The sequence below is a fragment of the Erinaceus europaeus genome, chromosome 7 (genome assembly GCF_950295315.1).
Source record: "Erinaceus europaeus chromosome 7, mEriEur2.1, whole genome shotgun sequence".
Taxonomy (NCBI): domain Eukaryota; kingdom Metazoa; phylum Chordata; class Mammalia; order Eulipotyphla; family Erinaceidae; genus Erinaceus; species Erinaceus europaeus.
This window is the reverse complement of record NC_080168.1, coordinates 77,813,248-77,827,822: the sequence shown is the minus strand read 5'-3', so window position 1 is coordinate 77,827,822 and position 14,575 is coordinate 77,813,248. Positions and strand designations below refer to the sequence as shown.

The 14,575-nt window shown below is 41.3% G+C and overlaps 1 protein-coding gene across 2 annotated transcripts in view; it reads left to right on the top strand.

The window, feature by feature from the left end:
- The window catches only part of CPB2 (carboxypeptidase B2), a 62,331-nt gene that overhangs the window by 13,161 nt on the left and 34,595 nt on the right, over window positions 1-14,575 (top strand). For both annotated transcript variants that reach the window (XM_016187310.2, XM_016187309.2), the window contains exons 2-4: window positions 2,919-2,994; window positions 3,283-3,407; window positions 6,291-6,399. In XM_016187310.2, the coding sequence (XP_016042796.1) occupies window positions 2,919-2,994; window positions 3,283-3,407; window positions 6,291-6,399 (310 nt within the window). The remainder of the gene's footprint in view (window positions 1-2,918; window positions 2,995-3,282; window positions 3,408-6,290; window positions 6,400-14,575) is intronic.

Here is a 14,575-nt window from a genome sequence, read left to right as displayed (position 1 = left end):
GGAATACTTTCAGAGTTACAAAAAAAAGTTACAAAGAATTCCAGAGAATTCTTGTAGGTAGTCACCCAGTTAGTATCTTATGTTATTATTGGCACATGGCCGCAGCACAGTCCCATGGAAGACTGGAAAGTGCGGTGTTTCTATGTTCCCAGAAACAAGGAACAGCATGAGAAACCCCTGCTGCCATCACCAAACAATATGGAATTTATAGATGACAGAATTCACACACTGACTCCTGGGGGAATGTGCCAATGATGAATAGAAGTGCTTAAAAGAGAGAAATAACTTCAGTTCTTTCTATATAAGCAAACATAAACTTAATGAGTAAGACAAAAAAAGAATAGGAGACTATCTTTATGACCCCAGGATGAGGTAAGCACACTCAAGGAACACATTCAAAAGCACAAGCTTACAGAGAAATAATGGGTAAAAATAGAAAGCCCGCGAAAGGACTAAGTGGTAGAGCATCAGCTTGCATGCTTGAGGCCTCATGTTCCGCCCTTAGCCCCACATGAGGGCAACTAGAGAACTCTATGGACAGTAGAGCAGTGCTTTGAGAGGATTAGAAATAAAGGGGACCGGGCAGTAGCGTATCATGTTAAACACACACAGTAGGGCCAACAAGCACATGGGTTCAAGCCCCTGGCTCCCCACCTGCAACGGGGTGGCTTCACAAGCGGTGAAGCAGATCTGCAGGTGTCTATCTTTCTCTCCCCCCTCTCTGTCTTCCCCTCCTCTCTCAGTTTCTCTCTGTCCCATCCAGCAACAACAATAACAGCAACAACAACAATGAAAAAAAGATGGCCTCCAAGAGCAGTGGATTAATAGTGCAGGCACCGAGCCCCAGCGATAACTCTGGAGGAAAAAAAAAAAAGCAAATAAAATTTAAAAATTGGGACAACCATTGGAGGATTGTGTAGACAGTCCTTAAACAAATAAAAATGGAATTACCTTATGATCCAGAAATACCACTCTTAGGCATTTATCAAGTGGACATAGAATATTACTCTGCAATCAAAAAAGATGATATTGTGTCCTTTGGAACAAAATAGGTGAAACTGGAGTTGATTGTGTTTAGTGAAACAAGTAAATAGATAAAAGAGGGGGCCAGTATGGTAGTACAGTGGGTTAAGTGCACATGGTGTGAAGCGCAAGGACTGGCGTAGGGATCCCAATTCGAGCCCCTGGCTCCCCAACTGTAGGGAGTCGCTTCACAAGTGGTGAAGTAGGTCTGCAGGTGTCTATCTTTCTCTCCTCCTCTCTGTCTCCTCTCTCAATTTCTCTCTGTCCTGTCCAACAATAATAACAAGAATAAGGGCAACAAAGTGGGGGAAAATGGCCTCCAGGAGCAGTGGATTCTCATAGTTCAGGCACCAAGCCCCAGTGATAATCCTGGAGGCAAAATAAACAAATAAATAAATAAATAAAATAAAACTAGATTGACTAGCATGAGGTCCTGCACTTGGTACCCAGCATTGTCTATGCTAGAGTGATGCTCTGGCTCTGTCTCTCTCATTAATAATAAATCTCTTTTAAAAAGAGAGAGAGATAAAAGACAAGTACCAGATGGTTTAATTCACAGGTGGAATCTAGAGACCTGATTTACACAAACTTGCCAAAAAAAAAAAAAACGAAAGAAACAGAAACAAGCAAACTGTAAGACGTGTGAGAATTATGGTGGCTATCTTTGGAGGGTGGGGATACAGAACGTTGGTAGTGGGTGTGGTGTGGAACTATACATTGTAATCTTACTATCTTGTATCAAACTGTTAATAATAGATAAAAAATAAAAATTAAAATATTAGGTTAAGAAAGTGCGTCAGAACTGGAGTGCTTGCATGATACCCTGGGTTAGGTATCTGACACTACTAAATGAAGAAAGAAAGGGAAAAAAATACAAACTAGTAGAGGGTATTTATAATACATGTAACTAAAAGGGGATGAGTGTCTATGCTATAAAAATAAAGATGTTAGATGAGCCAATCATCACAAAATAATAGAACAGAAACAGCTCAACTTCATTAGTAACTAAGAAATCAATCAAACACACTAGAAGATTTCATTTCACAACCATTCAGCTGGTAAAGCTCAGAAGTCATGTAGTATGAAGGCTTAAGTCTGGCTTACACTGCACTGGAGGAAGCTTCAGTGCTATGGTGTCTTTCCCTCTCTATCTATCTCTCCTGTCTTCCTGACAGACACCAAAGGATCTTCAAGACAACAATAAGATTTCCTAGGCAGGGTAATATGTTCACAGGTAGTCACTTTATTATGTAATAGGCTCATGTTTACATAAATACTCTCCTCTGCATCAAATACTTGTTCATTTTTTAATTTTTTAGGTAGATAGGTAGGTAGGTAGGTAGGTAGATAAGACAGAGAGAAGAGAGAAGGGCCACCACACCAAAGCTTCCTTCAGTGTGATGGGGTCCAGGCACAAACCAACCTTGTGTTGGGTACATGGCAAAGTAACACATTATCTATTGTGAGCTATTTTGCTGGCCCACTTCAAATAGTTAGTGTTTCAAATTGAGAAACACATAGCTCACCAGAGAAGTAAGTACTGTGCAAACCAATTCCCATTCAAGAGAGCTTGTGATTTTACAATTGCTTAGGAGCAAAAAGAATAAATATATATTCTCTTGTTAACACTAAGTCTATTCTGAGATCTTTAATTTCACACTTTAAATTTGTTTCCCTTCTATGGCTACCCAGAAGTCTCTTTCAGTGCTTATGTTTACTTTTATTAAAGATTTGTTTATTAGTAAGAGAGAGAGGTGTCATTCTGGTCTATGCAACAGTAAGGATGGCTCCAAAACTTTACCCTCCATTCCACCTCCCAGGCCTATCTATATTTTACTTTAAAAAAATAATTACTAAAAAAATTAATTACCAAACCCTCTATGTTTTTTTCCTAGTGGCCAGGTTATATCTGCTCTTCCTAGAACTTCTAGGCAAGTTCAAATTCTACAGAATATTACAACAACACATGAGGTAATTCCTTCCCTATTTATTTTTATATTGGTTTAATTTCTAAGTGTGCTATGTTCTCATCTGTATATTTGTCTGGTTCATATTGAATTCCTTATATATTTCAGTCCCTCTTTAGCAATTGGGGTTACAGAGAAAAATAAAACTCTTTTCAAATAAATGTTTATTTTCTCAAGTGTCTAAATGGGAACCAGTGGCTAGGAAATAACCCCCCCCTTTTTTTGAAAATGAAAACAATGTGAACAACCTTTTTTTTTTTTTTCTTTATCTACTTTCCCCTTGAAATAGCAGGTTGTTCTCTGGCAGCCAGTGACAGCTGAACTTATTGAGAAGAGAAAAGCAGTCCATTTCTTTGTGAATGCATCTGATGTCAGCAGTGTGAAAGCCTATTTAAATGAGAGCCGAGTCCCATTCAGGTATGTGCCGTTCAATCAGTATTGAGTAGTTAACATAACCACCTATTATGCATTCCACTAGGGGATAGTGCAGTCGCTTCTTGGGACAATAAATTCTTACGTTAAACATGGTAATGTGGGAGTCTCTGACATAGACTGATGAAGAAGCCTACATGGCTGGCTCTGTAACCCCCACACCACTATAAGCCAGAGTTGAGTAGTGCTCTGGTAAAAATAAATAAAATTAAAAATAAATGAAAGCATAATGTTTCCTATTTAGTATGACTTGGGAAGTCATTTGGAGGGTCTGGGAATCCTAATGCCATTTGTTCATATGAAAATTTTAGCATTCCCAGACAACCAAAGTAAGCTATCAAATCATAATGTATAGAGAGTTTGGGGGTTGAACGTGGTAATGTGTGTGTTCTGGTTATGCCACTACCTGGCCCCCAAAACTTTCCTATTATTTATCATTTGATGGGTTACTTTGTCTGTGAATACTAAAAAAAAATTCCATATGAATGAATGGCACATTTACAATGCTCAAGAACCTGGATTCAAGCCCCTGGTCCCACTTGCTTAAGCAGGGCTGCAGGTGTCTCTCTTTCCCTCTCCATCTCCCCTTCCCTCTCAATTTCTGTCTGTCCTATAAAATAATAAATGACATTATTTAAAAAGTGAATCATGGGGCCGGGTGGTGGCGCACCTGGTTGAGCACACATGTTATAGTGCTCAAGGACCCGGGTTCAAGCCCCTGGTCCCCACCTGCAGGGGGAAGGCTTCACAAGGGGTGAAGCAGTGCTGCAGGTATCTCTCTGTCTCTTCTCTCTATCTCCCCCTTCCTCTCAATTTCTGGCTGTTTCTATCAGATAAATAATCATTAGAGAGAAAAAAGTGAATCATTTGTTTAAAAAAAAATAGAAAAGTTTTACGAGGCAAGGCCACTAGTATACCTAGTTGTGTGTACAGCATCTGAGTTGAAGCATTCAGTCCCTACTTGGAAGGAGAAGCCTCACAAGCAGTAAAGCAGTGTTGCAGATGTCTCTCTCTCCCTCTTTATTAATATATATTTAATTTTTATTTATAAAAAAAGGAAACACGGAGGGAGTTGGGCGGTAGGGCAGCCGGTTAAGCGCACGTGGTACAAAGCGCAAGGGCCGGTGCAAGGATACCGGTTCTAGCCCCCAGCTCCCCACCTGCAGGTAGTCGCTTCACAAGCAGTGAAGCAGGTCTGTAGGTGTCTATCTTTCTCTCCCCGCTCTGTCTTCCTCTCATCTCTCCCATTTCTCTCTATCCTATCCAACAACAACATCAGTAACAATAACTGCAACAATAAAAAAACAAGGGCAGCAAAAAGGGAAAATAAGTAAGTAAATATAAAAAATAAATAAACAAAAATAAACATTGACAAAAAACACAGGATGTTTTTATTAGTGATTTAAAAGATTTAAAATAACGGGTAGAATTCTACATCACTTCTACCACCAAAGTCCTGTGCTGCCCACCCACTATCCCCTCTCTTTCTTCCACTTTCCTTTAAATTTCTGTTTCTACCAACAAAAGAAAGAAAAATATATGTTAAAAAAATAGGGGAGTTGGGAGTCAGGCGGTAGCGCAGCGGTTTAAGCTCACGTGGCGCAAAGCGTGAGCCCAAGCACCCCACCTAAAAGCAAGTTGCTTCACAGGCGGTGAAGCAGGTCTGTAGGTATTAAAAAAAAATAGGGGAGTTTTACTTTTAGATAGGAAAGGGAGCCTGCATTGTTTCATTTAATCCTCACTTAACACTGTGGAGTGGATATTACCCTCATTACACAAGTGGAAAAAAAATCAACACTTATAATGGAATTTCTCAAGGTCAACCAGCTAAAAAGCAGCAGGGCTAGTAATCAAACACAGACATTTTTGTTATCAAAGTCTGAAGTGTATCCACCAACCTAAAAGAAAATACTAAAGAAATCATTGTTAAAAGGATAGTTAAGGGCACCAGGCTGTGACACAGTGGGTTAAGTGCACACGGTGCAAAGTGCAAGGACCAGCAAAAGAATCCCAGTTTGAGCCCTCAGTTCCCCTCCTGCACGGGGATCACTTCACAGGCGGTGAAGCAGATCTACAGGTGGCTGTCTTTCTCTCTCCCCTCTATCTTCCCCTCCCCTCTCAATTTCTCTCTGTCCTACCCAACAACAGCAGCAGCAATGGCAACAGTTACAATAACAGCAACAACAAGGACAACAAAATGAGGAAAATGGCCTCTAGGAGCAGTGGATTTGTAGTGCAGGCACTGGAGCCCCAGCGATAACCCTGGAGACAAAAAAAAAGCTAATGGGATCAGGCGCTAGCTCATACAGTTGAGTACATGAGCACATGACTTACCATATACAACGAACAAGGTCAAGACCCTGGTCACCCCATGGGAACACCTTGAAAAGGGGAAGTCTGTCTTTCACCTTCTATAGAAAAAAAGAAAAAGAAATAAGAGAAAAGTGAAGAAGCACAAAAGAAAAGAAAAAAAAAAGAGTGGCCCTGGAGGTGGTGCAGTAGATAAAGCATTGGACCCTTAAGCATGAGGTCCCGAGTTCAGGCCCCAGCAGCACATGAACCAGAATAATGTCTGGTTCTCTCCTCTCTCTATCTCCTGCCATCTTACCCATAAATAAATAAATTAAAATTTTAAAAAGGGAAAATGTCTATTGGGAGTGGTGGAATTGTGTAGGCACATAACCCTAACAAAAAAAAAAAAAAAAGGAAATAACTAACTTTTAAATTATTCATTCCAGTCTGGAAGTTCACTTTTCATACCATTGAATGGTAGCATTTTCACCTAGATGCTATCTCCTTGCTACAAGTCTTAGTGGCGTTCTCCCTGTGCTCTGTGGGAAACCCTCCTCTCTTCTGTTCCTCACCTAGTGTTTTGCTGGCAGACGTGGAAGAGCTTATTCGCCAGCAGACTTCCAACAATACCATCCGTCCCCGGGCCTCTGCATCCTACTATGAGCAGTACCACTCTCTAGATGAGGTAAGCCTGCCAATCTCACTCCAAACCACAACTCCCATGTAACCAGCATTGCCATTTCAGCCAAGGAAAATGACTGAAGAATCACACTGCAGGGCTGGTGAAATAGCTCTGTGTACTGCTTTGTTATGTGTGCATGACTGAGGTTCAAGCCTGGCCCCCATCCTATTAAAGGAAGTTTCAGTGTGGTGGTCTCTTTCACACACACACTCTCTCTACCTCTCTGTCTCTGTCTTAAAGGGAAAAAAATCATAACAGACATGCAAAAAGGTAAATAAAGTCATACTTAGGTTGTATGGGAATTCACTCTCTGGTGGATATCCCCACTCCTGGAATATCACATCAGATTTAGTGACACTGCCCTCACTTCCTAGCACTCCCCCTCCCCCACCACTGAAGGCTGCTAGTACACAGCCAAGAATATCTACAGCTACCAGGAATGTGCTCAGGAGCAAGCAGAAATAAAAAAAAGTAATGCCTTTTTATTAAAACTGCCTCAGAAACACTTAACAGTCCAATAAGTCATGTCTCTTTCGACCACAGCTCTAATTGAACTCTTACTGGATAGTTGCCAGATAATCTCATTGAACTACAAGTATGTATTCACTTATAGCCAGTACACTGTAAATCACTGCACTTTATTCTCCTGGAGAAAAACCTGTGTAAACTGCTGAGGATGCCAGTGTTTTATTTTTTTAAAGCATTTTCATACTGACATGTTTATTTAATGAGAGAGGGAAAGACCCAGAGATTACTCAAGGGGACTGAATTTAGGACCTTACACTTGTAAATCTTGCTCTACACTGCTGAAGTTCTTTCCTGTCACGGTGCCTGTGAGTTCTTGGAGCCAGGTGGTGGTGCGCCCCGTTGAGTACACTTGCACGAGGACCTGGGTTCAAGCCCCTGACTCCCACCTGCATAAGGGAACTTCATGAACAGTGAAGCAGGGCTACAGATGTCTCTCTTTCTCTCTCCCCTCTACCTTCTCCTCTCCACTCAGTTTCTGTCTCTATCCAAAATAAATAAATTTATTACTTATAGGCTCTGATTTTTCTAGAGGGAACCTGACCAAAATGTTAATGTTCAGTTGACCTCAGTAAGCTTTCACATAATGTGTGAAAAGCCATTCCCCTGTATTTGTGAGCTGAAAGAGTAAATCTCATACAGAACTTTTTAAAACTAGTACAGTCCAAGTAATAAAAAAAAAAACCTTGATAGCCTTTTTTTTTTTTCTAAATGAGCATGCTGCCAAATTGCTTTATCTAAGTGCCTTTTTAAAATCATTTTTGACTAGGTGCCCAGAAACTGTTAAGAACCGTATTCATGTTGTTAATGCATCTATGATTTAAGTAGCAAGAATCAGTTTTCTCTTTAATTGCCAAAAGCCTCTGGTCCTTCCTAGTTAGCTAAGCCAGAACTCAGTCTACTTCTGGAATCACTGTGTGCAGTTGACGGTCAAGTGGTAAAGTCACATCTCCCTCTTCTGTGGCTCCTCCCTGACTCTGTCCACTCCAACTGGCCCACCCACCCCCGACATCCACCATCAGCTCTGCTTGTGTGGACTAGATGGCAGAGTGCAGAGGCTGGGCCCAGAGACTACAGGGTGGAGAAGGTGCACATGTCACTGCCATGTGGGGTTTGATGGGAAGAGAGATGTGACTTGAACAGCAGTGTTTTTTTTTTTTTAATATTTTAAATTATTTTCTTATACAATCCCCAAGAGAAAGGGGAGGAAGACATGGGAGAAATGAATGTATTAGTTCGTCACACACTATGTTAGTAGATCATACAGAAAAGCATCACAGACAAAGGAGCTTAGACTATGAAAATGTGTTGCTTGTTCTGGAGGAGAGAGGGCCATAGTTGAGGTCTAGAGGAGCAAGCAGTTAAAGCTCTGCTTTAACTGGCACGTGGCTGCTTTCTCTCATGTCCTCAAGTGACTTTTTCTCCACTCAGTAGAAAGACAGTAGACCACTTTTTTTTTTTTGAGAGGTTAATGGTTTACAGTACAATTGTTGACACCTAGGCACAATTTTTTCATCTCGCCAGGCCTCATTTTAACTTAAGCATCTTTTCAAAGGTCCTACCTCTAGATATTCATGTTCTGAGGTTCTGGAAATTAGGGTTTCCACATATGAGTTGGACGTGGGAGGAACATAACTTAGTTTGTTGTTTGTTTATTATCATTACTGGGATTCCACCACTCCGAGCCAAATTTTCCAGACAGAGAGAAACAGAAGGGCAGAGAGAGAAAGGGAACGACACCACAGCACAGAAGCTTCTTCCAGAGAGGTGGATGCTGAGTGTGACAGATCAGGTATGCTGTCTTGTGATTCATCTTATAATGATGACATTTCAGAAAATAGTTTGGATCTCTCCTCCCTCCCACACTCACCTCCTTTCTAAGAGGCTCCTAGAAGCTGTGACCATCTTGGGCTTCAGGAAAATCTTCCACACTCTTCTTCCCTTCAACACTGATCTCTCTGTTGGTCCTCCCCACAGGATCCTTTTAATCAGAGGGATATTTTGGACACTGACTCTCACTAGGAGATCTTAATTAATTCATTAGGGTGGGTGGTGGGTGGAAATGACCAGAAATTACCCCTAAAAGGAAATGGTAAAATAATATTAGTCAGAGGGCATCACTTTCATTGCCCCAACTGCACTGTGAAGAGAACAGTCTGCCCATGACACTGCCTTCATGCAGCACAGCCTTTGCTCCCTGTGGAGTAAACCTCCTTGTATTGACTGTTGTAGAACACAGGAGTTAATGCCTGTGGTTCTCTTATGGGTACTCATGCCTTGCAAGCATAACACAGGAGAGTCCCATTGGGAGTGAGGAGATGCACTCATAGGGCATGTGCATCTCATAGAGCACATGCCCTGCTGTGCATGGAGCCCTCTCTAGGTTGGAGCCCTGGTACCATGTGGGAGCACCAGGGACAGCACTAGGGTTGCTCCATGGAATGTAGAGCACTGCTGTGGTGTCTCTCTGCTGTTTCTTCCTCTCTCCTGGCTAGTACTGTCTCTCAAAAGAATAAAATGAAAGGTAGGAAGAAGAGAGTGAAAGAGGGGGAGTGTTGAAGAAAGAAAGGAAAGGAGGGAAGGTGGGAGGGGAAGAAGGAAGGAAGGAAAGAAGGAAGGAAAGAAAGAAAGGAGGGAGGAAAGAAAGGAAGGGAGGAAGGAAGGAAGGGAAAGCCTGATCCAGGGAGATGGCTCAAGGGTAGTGCACATTTGTGAGATCACAGGCTTGTTTTCTCTTGATACTTTATAAAAAATTTTAAAAAGGAATATGGTGAGGAAATCCCCAATGTTTAAATAACAGCTCAGACACTGAACATGTTTGTATTTGGAAACAGGTAGACCTCCAGAAGTTTCTTAATTTTCAGCACAGAATAACCATTCCCCCTACTCACCCCAATATACCCTGTTCAAAGACACTCCAAGGGTGGATGGGAGTCTGGTTCCCAGCACCTGAGACTGTTATTTGAATTCTCTTCTAGAAAAGTTTCCAGAACATGGGTAGTGCACTGTTGTTATGTGTATGTTCCAGGCCCTTACTACATTGAAGGAAGCCTCAGTGTTGTGGTCTCTTTCCTCTCTCTCTCTCTCTCTCTCTCTCTCTCTCTCCTTTTTCTTCTCTATGTAAAAGAAAGTTTCTAGAAGTAAACCCAAGAATTATATTCCTCATTTGAATGCATGAATGTGTAAGTGTGGCCCCTGGAAAGTTGGTCTACATTAAAAAATGCCTTGGGGGCCACTGATCTCAAACCAGAATAATTCAACACCTGCTTTGAAGTGGATCATAGACTAAAGTAAGCCTTTGAATTGCTATTTCTTAAAAATGTATTCTTGATTTTGTGATTAATAGGACTGTAGGATAACATATAGCTCCCACCAACAGAATTCCATGTCTCATCCCATCCATTGGAAGCCTCCCTACTCTTTATCACTTTGGAAGCATGGACCAAAATTCTTTATGGGGTGCAGAAGGTGGGAGGTCTGTCTGGCTTTTGTAATTGCTTCTCCTCTGGACATAGACATTGGCAGGTCAGAGATCACATAGGCTCCTATGCTAAATAGGAAAATATATGAGCCCTAGGTCAGATTGATGGGGTTAACAGTTAATTGCATTTATATACTTTTCTCATGTTTGGGAGCTACTTTCTACCCTAACCCAGCTTTTTAGCCCTATTCTAAAATCTGACATCATTTTCCCAGAAAATATTTTTAGTCCACTTGCATTTAGCTATCAGACTCAAGCAAAAATTACTAAGGTCATGAACCCCTTGAAACATAACTAAAATAGACTTCCTAGCTTCTTCCTATCCAAAACCTCCTAGTTTCATCTGCTCTATCCCTACCTTTGGGTTTCTGTTTATTGAACAATTTGAGTCACTATTCAAAGAAATAGAGAATTATACCAAGAAATGGAAAGATATCCCATGCTCATGGATTGGAAGAATTAATATCATCAAAATGAATATTCTACCCAGAGCCATATACAAATTTAATGTGATACCCATCAAAGTCCCACCAAGTTTCTTTAATAGAATGGGTGGGGGTATGCCATAATGGTTATGCAAAGAGACTTTCATGCCTGAGGCTCTCAAGTCCCAGGTTCAGTCCCCCACACTGCCATAAGCCAGAGCTGAGCAGTGCTCTGGTAAAAAAAAAAAAAAAAAAAAGAGAGAGAGAGAGAGAGAATAGAACAAAAATTACAATCATTTATCTGGAACCAGAAAACACTTAGAATCGCTAAAATTATCTTGAGGAAAGGAAACAGAAATGGAGGCGTCACAGTCCCAGATCTCAAACTATATTATAAGGCTATCATAATCAAAATAGCCTGTTACTGGAACAAAAATAGGTACATAGACCAGTGGAACAGAATTTAAAGTCATAACTAAACCCCCATACCTATCAACATCTAATTTTTGATAAGGGGGCCCAAAGTATTTTGTCCTGCTTGATATCTCACCATATTTCAGCCACCAAGTTGCAGATGCTACTAAGATTCCATCCTGACTTCCCTGGGCAGAATTATTATTATTATTTTCATATTTTTATTTATTATTGATAGAGACAGAGAGAAATCAAGAGGAGACTGGGAAGATAGAGAGAAAAAGAGACAGAAAGACACCAGCAGCCCTACTTCACCATTCATGAAGCTTCACCCCTGCAGGTGGGGATCAGGGGCTTGAACCTGCATCCTTGAGCACTGTAATGTATGCATTAACCAAATGTACCACTGCCTGGTCCCCAGAATTATTATTTTTAAAATATTTTTATTTATTATTGGATAGTGACAGAAATTGAGAGGGGAAGATAGCGAGGGAGAAGACACCTGCAGCCCTGTTTCACCTCTCATGAAGTTTTCTCCCCTGCAGGTGGGGGCCAGGGTCTCAAACCTGGGTTCCTGAGCTCTGTAATATGAGTGCTTAACCAGGTGTGCCACCACCTAGCCCCCAGAATTATTATTTTTATTTTTCATTATTTTTGTTTGTTTGCCTCCAGGTTTATCTCTGGGGCTTGGTGCCTGCACTACAAATCCACTGCTCCTGACAGCCTTTTTTTTTTTTTTTTTAAATAAGACAGAGAGAAATTAAGAGAGGAAGGGAAGGTAGGGAGGGAGAGATAAAGGCACCTACAGACCTGTTTCACCACTTGTGAAGTGATCCATCTGGCTCAAACCAGGATCCTTGAGCAGGTCCTTATGCTTCATACAGTGTTCATACAATGTACACTTAACCCAGTACATTATTACCCAGCCCCTTCTTAAGTGTTCTTTAGAATCTTTTCCCTATCAGTAGTGGAGCAAAAGCAAAGTTTCCTTGTAATAAAAGTTTCAGGCCTTGGTAGAACTGAGTTTCAGAGCCCTCTGGTCATCTTACCCCTTACCCTAACATTTTCCCCTCAGGGAGTATAGAAAAAATTCCTCTTGGGGGTGCCAAAAGAAGGAGCTTTGACATCTGTAATTGCTTCTTTATTGGATATGGGAATTGGCAAGTTGATCCCTAGTTGGGTAGGGCTCTGGAGAGGTGAAGTTCTGGGACACAATGGCAAGGTCATCTGCCTAGGGAGGTCAGGATGGAATCATAGTAGCACCTGGAACCTGGTGGCTGAAAGTCATTAAGATATAAAGCAAAACAAAATGTCTAATAAGCAGAGACCAAAAAGTAGGAATAGAGCGAATGAGAATAGGGACCTAGAGTGGAAAGAGGTGAGGATTATCTGTATGTTCCTAGGAGCCCAGGAATTTAGTAATCTTTGCTTGAGCTTGATTGCTAACATGAAGGTAGACTAGACATATTATCTGGAAGAAGGCTGTCAGAGTGCAGAATAGAAACTGAAATCCAGGTTAGGGCATAGAGTAGCTCCCAAAATTGAAAAAATATATAAATATATAAATACTGGCAGAGGCGAAGTCAAGTCTGCTGTATGGCATAGTCCCCAGTAGGCCAGGACCGACTGCGAAGTGGGAAGTCCTAGGCTAAACTGAAGCTATTCATCCTTTTGTTTCCAATTACATTGGTTATTTGAGGACTTATTGGCTATTATGGAAATGCACAAATAATAACTGGAGACAATAAAAAGAGATCCCCAGGGGAAGTACATAGTGACAACAACTATGGCAGTGAGTGTAACAAGACAAAAAATGGCCTAGGAGCAGAACCTTCTGTATCCATTAGGAGGCTTTCAGAAAAAGAGTTGTTTGTCACCGTTACAGCTTTTCTTTTAGTTAGACTCAGACCAAAAACCAGAACTATGGGTGGCTTATAGTTTGAGTGGCAGACTGTGGTTTCCACCTAAATATACAGAGGCCCTATTATTTATCCTCATCCACAGACCCCCTCACTTCCACTTACTTGTATCTATGATGAATATAGAGGTTGTGTAGTTCAATAGCTATGTTAGGGTATATGGGTAGAAGTAAACTTTCTTATATACAAAGGTTAGCCAAAAGAGAGCCCCCATAGTGTGTGCTTACTTTACAGCAGAAGATTTATTTAGGTAGACAGCTTACTAGATATTACAAAGACTTGATTTATATGATCTAGTTAGACCCATCCAAGAATGGGTTAAGAAGAAAAGCTATTAGGCTGAGTTCCAGGGAGGAATGTTGATTCATACAGAAGGTCAAAACATGAAGATGATCAAAACACAGATGGTCATTCCAAGGGAACTTTCAAGGGAAGATTTAGGCTACTGCAGACCAAGGGAACTTTCAAGGGGAGATTAGGATGCCCCAGACCAAGGGAACTTTCTTTTTTTATTTTTATTTCTTTATTTAATTTTTTATTTATAAAAAGGAAACATTGACAAAACCATAGCATAAGAGGGGTACAACTCCACACAGTTCCCACCACCAGAACTCTGTATCCCATCCCCTCTTTTGATAGCTTTCCTGTTAACTCTCTGGTATATGGACCCAAAGTCATTGTGGGATGCAGAAAGTTGAAGGTCTGGCTTCTGTCATTGCTTCCCCACTGAACATGGGCATTGATAGGTCGATCCATACTCCCAGCCTGTCTCTCTCTTTCCCTAGTTGGGAAGGGCTCTGGGGAATCAGAGCTCCAGGACACATTGGTGGGGTTGTCTGTCCAAGGAAGTCTTGGTTAGCATCATGCTAGCATCTGGAACCTGGTGGTTGAAAAGAGAGTTAACATACAAAGCCAAACAAATTGTTGACCAATCATGGACCTAAAGGCTGGAATAGTGCAGATGAAGAGTTGGGCGGGGGGGTCCTCCATTTTGTAGATAGCTAGTAGGCATATTTTAGTTATATTCCAAAGGGCCTGTAGCTATACTAGTGTTTGTTTGTTTGTTTGTCTGAGCCTGAAATCTGATATGCAGGTGGATCCTAATTATTGACTGAGGAGGTGATGCCATGGCTGGAAAAAGGACCAGAAAGCTGGATCAGGGAAGAGAGTAGCTCCCAAATATGAGGAAAGTGTATAAATATTGTTGACTATAAACCCCATCAGTCTGATATGATCTGGTACCCATATTCAGTTTAGGAGCCTATGTGACCTCTGCATCCCTGTAGATCTGAGCTCACATTCTGTGGTCATAAGTAGGAATGTTCCAAGAGCTGCCCCAATATCAGGACCCATCTTCCTCAGGTGTAGCATAGAGTATGTTGTCCAGCCTCCCTTTGGAGGATGGAACATTCTCT